The 8,247-nt window shown below is 48.1% G+C and overlaps 2 protein-coding genes across 3 annotated transcripts in view; one reads left to right on the top strand and one right to left on the bottom strand.

Moving 5' to 3' along the window:
* Nucleotides 1-3,337, bottom strand: part of PIGC (phosphatidylinositol glycan anchor biosynthesis class C) — a 9,659-nt gene extending 6,322 nt beyond the window's left edge. Inside the window, exons 1-2 of one of the 2 annotated variants that reach the window (XM_012802704.2) lie at nt 2,874-3,337; nt 1,147-1,290 (exon numbers count right to left, since the gene is read on the bottom strand). The gene's annotated coding sequence lies outside the window, so the exon portion shown is untranslated. Of the gene's footprint in view, nt 1-540; nt 612-1,146; nt 1,291-2,873 lie in introns of those variants that run through there. The other variant, XM_012802703.2, reaches the window with a different exon arrangement.
* The window catches only part of CUNH1orf105 (chromosome unknown C1orf105 homolog), a 23,959-nt gene that overhangs the window by 3,908 nt on the left and 11,804 nt on the right, over nt 1-8,247 (top strand). The window contains exon 3 of the mRNA XM_003785822.2: nt 1,002-1,092. Within this exon, the coding sequence (XP_003785870.1) occupies nt 1,002-1,092 (91 nt within the window). The remainder of the gene's footprint in view (nt 1-1,001; nt 1,093-8,247) is intronic.

Below are 8,247 nucleotides of genomic sequence, written 5' to 3'. Positions count from 1 at the left end.
TGTTTCCCAGGCTGTGCTGTACACAGATGATGGGATTCCCAGACTGTGCTGTACACAGACAGTGTGATTCCTAGGCTTTGCTGTGCACACAGATGGTGTGATTTCCAGGTTGTGCTGTACACAGATGATGGGATTCCCAGGCTGTGCTGTACACATAGATGGTATGTTTCCCAGGCTGTGCTGTCCACAGACAGTGTGATTCCCAGGCTTTGCTGTGCACACAGATGGTGTGATTACCAGACCCCTTGCAGGCCCTGGCCCCTTACACGGTAATGAAATGAACTGCAATGGCGAGTGAGGCAGGCTGCAGGAAGATTCCCCTGTGAAGAGAAGTGGTGTTGCTGGTGAAGCATCACTGTCTCACCTGTTAACTAGAAAGAAAGAACATTCCAGGGGGGAAGAGTAGTGGGAGGGTGAAGAAGATGTTCTGTGGGAAGAAACGAGTGGATTATGTCAGTGTGCAGGGACACACAGCCCAAGAAGGCAGGCCCGGTATGAAATCATGGGCACCGATCAAATGTTAAAAACTTCAATGCCTACCTTTTTGAAGAGACCTGCAGAGCATTTCACATGTCACACATCAGCTTTAATAAATGATCTGTTTTCGGGTGGCGCCTGTGGCTCAATGAGTAGGGTGCCAGCTGAGGAAAGAGAGCTGGAAGTTGCTGTGAGCTATGATGCCACAGCACTCTACCGAGGGTGACAAAGTGAAGCTCTCTCTTAAAAAAAAAAAAAAAATTGAACAATGTGTTTCCTGCTTTACTTGTATACTGTCTTATAATCCAAAAATGGCACTGGTTAGTGCAAAATAAAAGGAGGGGCCAAAGTGACACCGGAGAGCAAAGCCATCTTCGGGAGCTGCTTAAGGCCTGAGCCTTCCAGAATTGAAGTGGGAGGCCGATCCCCTGGGGGGGCACCCTTATGTTCTTCAGAAACAACCAGCAGCCTCCCCCTCAGCCTGGGGACTGTGGTTCTAACTCTCTCTTGTTCTGATTGTTTAGATGTCCTCAATCCTCTACCAGTTATCCACCTTTATCCAAGAAGGACAGGAATTTGCCAATTTTGTTTCAAGTTCCAGATGTATTATCTCAGGTACTCAAATTTTTTAATTGAAATAAAACCAGCAGCAGTTGTAGGATGACATACCTTGTAGAATGGGAATACAATCTTTATCTGCTGAGCCCAGCCCTAGTGCCTGGTATATCATCAGCCTTCAAAAAATACTTGTCAAGTGAAATGAATGAATGCCACCCCCATCAGCCTGTCTCAGTGCCCTAGGGCCCCAGGCCACTAGAATAAGAACAAAGACATAAGGTTAGAATCATGAAAAAGGGGAAGTAAAATTAAATACAGAGGAATCTGCCCCAAGACCATCAGGGACTGCTTTTCAGCCTGTGTTTGGAACCAGTCCTTGTTTCTGGAGTCTCCAGCCCCTTCTTTCCCCAATGGATCATTTCTTGTATGTTAAAAACTCCTCATTGCCCCTCCTCCTCCCAAAGATCACCCATGACTGGCTTCCAGGTGACACTCAGTGGCATCGTGCAGCCCAGCACCTTCTGGAGAATTAATGGTGCTCATGCAATCCCTGAGGTAGAGAGAGGGCGAGAGCAAGCCCTCTTTGTCTAAGCCATTTCTTTCCCTGAAGAACTGTATGTTGTTCGCAGAGCTGCCGCAGGCAGTGCCTGGAATGTTGTTCCTAAAGCACTTGGCATGGTGCCCTGCGCAGAGTGAGAGCTCAGTACGTGTGAACCACAATGATCAGAGCCCCCGTGTCCGTCGATAAATGCGTACCGAGCCCTTTTCATTTGCTTTAGCACAAATACAGAAATGACTAAGTCAGCTACAACCTACACAGAGAGTGGGCAGACGGGACAGGGACGCAACAGCCCCATGAGCCTCAGAGAGAGGGCAAAGCGTTTGCAGGAGGTGGGAGGAAAGGTCACCTCCAGATGGGGATGGACTTCCAGGGAGTAACTCAAGAGGAAGTGGCGTCTGCATTGGATCTGAAGATAATATTTTCACAAGCAGAGGGAAGAGCCAGGGGCAGGAGAACTGAACAGACTCTTAGGGGAAGGGAAGAGTATCAGCAAAGAGGTGGAGACAGAGAGTGCAGGATGTGCCTGAAAACTTCAAAGAATCATGGGCATACGTGGGAGGAAAGCAAGGAGAGGGTGAGCCCAGCTAGAGCACGGGGACCCCAAAAACCAAGAGCGGGGCGGAGACACTCCAGGTTTTCAGCACTGGAGTGTCAGGGTCTGAGCCGTACTTGAGAGTCACCTTTTAGTCCTCCTAACACTCTGGACAGTGGCCACCATGACATGCACTTGGGGTGGGGGCTTCAAGTAGGGAGGCAGGACTGGCCTTGTAATTGCTATAGAACCCCCAAGAAGGCTTGTAGTCACTGAGTCTCTTTGAAATCCCTATTTAGACAGCTTCCCACCTGCCGCTGAGCACCTCCTGGTCCCCAGTTTGCTCTGGGTCTCTGCAGTGACAGCCTAAGGTACTAAGACACCAGACACCAGCTTGGCTGCAGTGAAGAATGGGGAAGGAAAGTATTGATAATGATCTGGGAGCCTGGGAGGCCATCCTCCGGCCGGGCTTTTCGTGGCTGCAGTAGCCAGATATGGGCACTAGATGACAGGAAAGAGCAACAGCCAGCCGCGCGGCCAGTAGGCTGCCTGGAGGCCACCTGGGTGGACGAGAAAGGTCACAGACTCGCTGCTCCTCCCACAAGTTGCGGCACCCTCATCCTTGGGGTGAGAGAAAGAGGGTCACCATTGCAGATTGGAAAGGCAAGTAGGGGACCTGAGATCCTTGTTCTGTCGCTGCACCAGGCAGGTACCTCAAATCAGATCCTTGCCTGTCACACAGACCTGGTCAAATCTGAATCTAGGCCCCCGAGTCTGCGGTGAGCACGAAGGCCTGCACGTGTACGCTTTGAGGCTCATTCAGCAGCTTCTCCTTTCTGGAAAGAGACTATGCTGTGTCTCACGGGAGTGGAATGGAATGTACCGCGGCACTATCTCTTCTTTCATCCTCATCGGCGTCCTGCAGCCAGATAGAGGTCCTGGACCCTGTGCACAGCGCAAAGGTCCCGCCACCTGGCTTCCTTACCGTCAGAGGTCAAAGAGCAGAACTTTGAACATCCACTGCTCCCTGCCCAGGAGCAGCCCTGCAGGGAAGGCAGGTGTGCAAAGAGGAAGCGGGCTCTGAGACACGACGGCAGGGAGAAGGAGACGGCAGCCGACACACACACAAAGGTAGGGACAAGAATCACAAAAGGGAAACAAAGGAGAGGCAGAGCCAACAGAGAAGAAGAGTGGTAGTGAAGACAGACGAAGCGAAACGTTGCCTCCTCTACACACGTACTGCAGCGCGGCTCCTCCTGAGTCACCGTCTCACTGCCATTTCCAGGCAGTGCCTCATGACTCCTCCAGATGCTGAGAGATAGGAAGGTCCAGCATCGTCGTTGGGTGACTGGGCCAAGAGGTGACCTGCTTGGTGAGTCACAGCAAGGCAAAAGCAAATCTACCTGGGTGACACAAGAAACTGCAAGTGGAGATCCTGATCGCCTCTGCCACCTGCTGGGGTTGAGTGTCAATGAGCCAGAGCTCCTGAGTTATCAGTAGATCACAGTTGCCACCCACCGTCTCCATCCCCTACCCCACGCCCCTCCACTCACTTTGATCTGGGTCTGTCGTTCCAGTCTAATGAGTCAGAGTAAAGATGAGAACACCATTTGGCTTTGAGAAGAGGTGGCAAAAAGCCCTGGCTAAAAGCTGGTGCCGGGGCAGAAGCTCAGGGGAGAAGGCACACAGGATGGTGACTACTTGTCTTCTCATCACTCAGAACTCTGTTTATTACTTCTCTCCCCCTTACTCTAAATTTTGGAAGTTCCTGACCACCAAGGAAACTATTTCACATACTCCTAAGTCTTTTGTTTTTTAAATTTATATTGTTTATTTTGCTCAAACACAGATAACTACAAATACAGTTAAGGAGAAATAATAATGAATGCCATTCACCTGAAATAGTATTGGTAATAAAAATAAAATTTAGTAAGTCTGGATGGTAGGTACCTGGCTGGCTATTATATCGTGTATGTTTACAACTTTTCTTAGTGAACAGTAAGAGAGTTTTTGAAACTGTATTCAAACTTATTTTTTAATTCAAATGGCTGGTGTTTTCTGATAGAAGTAACATGAGGAATTATCATTAGGGTTTTTTTTTTTTTTTTGAATATTGAAAATAATTCTCTGACCACAACTTTTGGGACTGTACGTGGTATAGAAATAAGTATGCTTTTATGTGAATCCTCAGTCCACTCTTTCCCTGGGGAAAGATCATCTGTTTTTGACTCTTCTGTCTATAGCTAAGCTTTCTAGCTGACTGAAACTAAATAGATGGGATAGTAGACAAATCTCTTCATGTTTCTAGGCTACAGTTTCCTCACCAGGTTAATTGAAAGAGTTGAGCCCGGTAGCCTACGAAGTCTCTTTCAATTGGGTCAAAAATAGAAGGGAGAAAAGGAACAGAGGTGTCAAGGGGCAAGAGAGAAGCTCATCTGTCAGCGCGCCTCATGTCATGCTTGTGGGTCTTCTTTTTTAAGTCACCATCTGGTGCTTACATTTTCAGTTTTTATGTGAACAGGTGTGCGTGCATGAAAGAGAGAGAGAAACATGCAGGGAGATGGAGAGAAAGAAATATGTTTCTCTACCAAGGATTCGAGAAGGTCAAGGACCTGGGCCGTGAGCCAGCTCTTAGAAACCTCAGCAGGTACTGTCCTCAGATATGAGGAAGTTTCCAACCGTAAAATGTGAAGAGCAGGTTTTGGCTCCCAGGGACTGGCTGAAATCTTCATCATGCCTTGGCCAGGCTACAAATAGGTCGCTGTCCCTTTCCTGTCACAACTGCCATCTGCTGTCCAGAAGACAGCTGCTTGGAAAATGAGAGTCCCATTAACATTTCAGAGCCTCTGGATCTAAACATGGTATAACCAAGGGCTTGTGCTGTGAACTGGACCATTCACCCTCCATTCCTGCTGCTGCCACTGACCTGGCCTTAAGGAAAGCAGGAGAGAGAAGGGAAGGCTGCAGAAGGATAAGACCCAGGTGTGGGGGCTGGGAAAGAAAGTGAGACTCAGAGTGAGGCCTGCAGAACGTGGAGTCCCAAATTGTTTGCATCCACTATGAACTGATCACAGCTGCCTTCCATGCCTCCCCAACTTTGTCACCTTCTGTCCAAATATGGAGGGGCGGAGTAGCTGTCTTTGCAGGCCAGGTTCAGACGATAGTGAGTCTGAGGTGGAGCACAGCCACAGATCAGTGAGTGGGTTTCACCTCCACACGGGAAGCACAGGCAGCATTACCTTTGTCCTTTTGACCACAAAGACCATCATCGGTGGAGGAAGGGAGGCTCAGAGAGTTTGCATGATTGACCAAAGTCACTCAAGCTGCTAATAGAGCCAGGTCCAGAAGCAGAGCTCCTGGGGCTCCCAGCCAGTGCTGCCCCTCAGCACACTATGGAGACTGATTTGGTTATATCCAGCACTGATGTCCTCTGATGTTTCCCCAGAAGGCAGTGTGATAACAGTGCTCTCCATGCACACGTGTATTTTGTGTTTTGGGTATACATGTGTTGATTATATCTATATTTATATCTGACAAAACACTTATGACGACTCATTCATTCAGCCAACATTGGTTGAGAATTTGCTCTGTGCCAGATTCTATAATTGGGTCCAGGAATTCAGAGATGTTTTGGAGATGGTCTTGCTCTTAAATAACACTCAGCCTGGTGGAGGAAACAATCGCATTAAAAAAAAAAAAAAGGAGGAGGAGGAGGACGCAGAGGGGAGTACAAAATGCAAAGAAGGCTATACCAAGTCTATGATACTATCAGACAGGCAGGCACCCAAGTTAGGTTGGGGTGGGAGAGGGGGAATGGCGGGAGAGACAGAGAGGTTTTCTCAGAAAGGTAACATCTATGCTAGGTCTTACAGGATGAGGGGTCTGAGGAGTTAACAAACCTCGGTAGTACCATATATAAAACATTTCATTCTTTAGGTTCCAAGGGATGATGGTCATCATGGTTATGGTACTCTATAATTACATTCACAGTTGTCATTAACCTAGCAAGATCCTGCTGTGCTCCTCAGAGATCTCACAATGTATTTGTTGTTTGGTTTGAAAAGCACAGATTCTAATCTCTGTACCATCTAATAGTATTCTTAGGCAGAACCAGAAGTCTGGGAAAGGGGAAGGAATTAATTGCAGGGAAGACAAGAACCTGCTTGTGATTCTGCTAAAAACAAACCTGACTCTCCCACAAACACCTCTCCGATCCAGGTCTTCCCAATCCCTTCAGGCTAAGGGCAGATTCCACTTCTACAAAGCCTTTCCTGACCCCTCCAATTGGAAGCAGTCCTTCTCGCTCTTCTGAAGGCTGAAAAATATCATTGCCTCTCCTGTAAATATTTAGTGTGTCTGACCTTGAATAACAGTTTCAGAGAAGTATCTCAGTTTCAGACCTCAGAGATATGGGGACTGGATGGAGGAACCTGAGCTGCAGGGGTTACCACCCCCAGGGTATCAGGGAAGACAGGGTAGAAAGTTGAATCGGCCTCAAGCAGAAGAATCAATACCTACGGAGGCTTCCTCTCCAGTCTCCTCACCACCACCCCCCATCCTCCCACAGATGATCTGGCTGGAAGCTGATTTGCTGGGTTATTTTTCCATTTTGTCACACATTGTTTCCTGGGGCTTGGAACACCCTATCCTCTCCTTGCTCACCCCACAAACACCTGCCAAAGCACTGCCTGTTTTTTTAACCCTTCTCCCTCTGCCCCACCTCCCCATGAGTTCACTGAGCAGTGTCACTTTCCCTGCGGCCTCCATGTATTTCCATCAGAGCGCCGACAACACCACCCTACTCCCTGATACACAGTCTGCTGGACAGGGAGCAGCTGGAGGTCAAAAGCTGTGTCCTATTTATCTCAATGTCCTCAGAACCTAATGGACGGGCAAATGAATGACTGTGTGTTCTTCTCTTGTCTTTCTTAGGGCCAGAAACTGTGTCTTTAAACTTTCCTTACGTTCCCAAAGTGTGGCCTCACAATAGATGTTTGTTGCTGAGTGAATGTATCCAGTCATTCACACTCATACTTTGACATACCATCCCACTGCATTGTAATACTGAGTTGATTCTTTTGAATGCCCTATAAAAATGAAGTGTATTTTAACTATTTGTCAAAAGAATCCAACTTTAAGCCCAAGTCCCATATGTTTCTCAGAGGAGGAAGCTACTTGCAGACCAATCTCCCAAAGGTCACCTTAAAATTACACCCGAGGCACTCCCCACACTGCAGAGTTATACCCCTCCTCTTTCTGTTCCCACACCCCCCTGGGGAGGCAAGAATGGGTCAGTACACATGTGATAAGTCAAAGACCAGATAAATTGGAAGGAGAAGACTTCAGCTGATGGTCATCATCCACTTGTCCTTGTGGTCCTTCTTTCCCCACACTTCACATGAAAATACCTCAAGACTTTGCCATCAGTGTGAATGTGGAAGGGTAAGAGACAGTCCCAAAGCATGATTTGAACTTCCAATTCCCATGTCCTCCTTAACCAAACCTTTTACCAAACATGCAGAAGACCCCAGTGTAACTTCCGCATTTCTGCCAATATGAAGTCAGAACAAAAAGCAATGGTCATAGTGAACAGACAGGGGTCTTCACCCTCTGAGCCAGTCATTTCTTTGCCTAGTGAGACAATCCATTCTTCCAGAGGGTGAGGGGCTTGGGACCAGCTCCAGTCCTTTTTATTTGCAGTGCTCATGAGGAAAGGAGGGCCCAGAGGTGCTGGACCATGGGCATGTGAGAGCTGATGCAGGGCCAGAGTTAAGGCACGGGGAAAGAGGACAGTGTCTGGGAGGGGGCCAGGAAAGGAGGTTTGCAGAAGACAGATCTTTTCATTCTTTCTGAGGCCATCAGAGGTCCTCAGTAAGCCCATATGGTGGAGCTTTTGGGCAAATGGGAAAAATGGGCCACCTAATGGGAGAATACAGCTCCTCAGATGTGGGTGCTCGGGTTGGAAAGCAGAGACCCTTCTGGATTTGGGGGGGACAACCCCAAAAACCCACATCCTGGCCTGTGAGTCATTCCTTCCTACCTAAACCCTTTCTTCTTTTTTTTTTTTTTTTTTCTGAGACGGAGCCTCAAGCTATCCCCCTGGGTAGAGTGCCATGGC

This window comes from Otolemur garnettii, unplaced genomic scaffold, assembly GCF_000181295.1.
Source record: "Otolemur garnettii isolate 467f Iridium unplaced genomic scaffold, OtoGar3 scaffold00016, whole genome shotgun sequence".
Taxonomy (NCBI): Eukaryota; Metazoa; Chordata; class Mammalia; order Primates; family Galagidae; genus Otolemur; species Otolemur garnettii.
The sequence above is the reverse complement of the archived record's forward strand: the minus strand, read 5'-3'. Positions and strand labels throughout refer to the sequence as shown.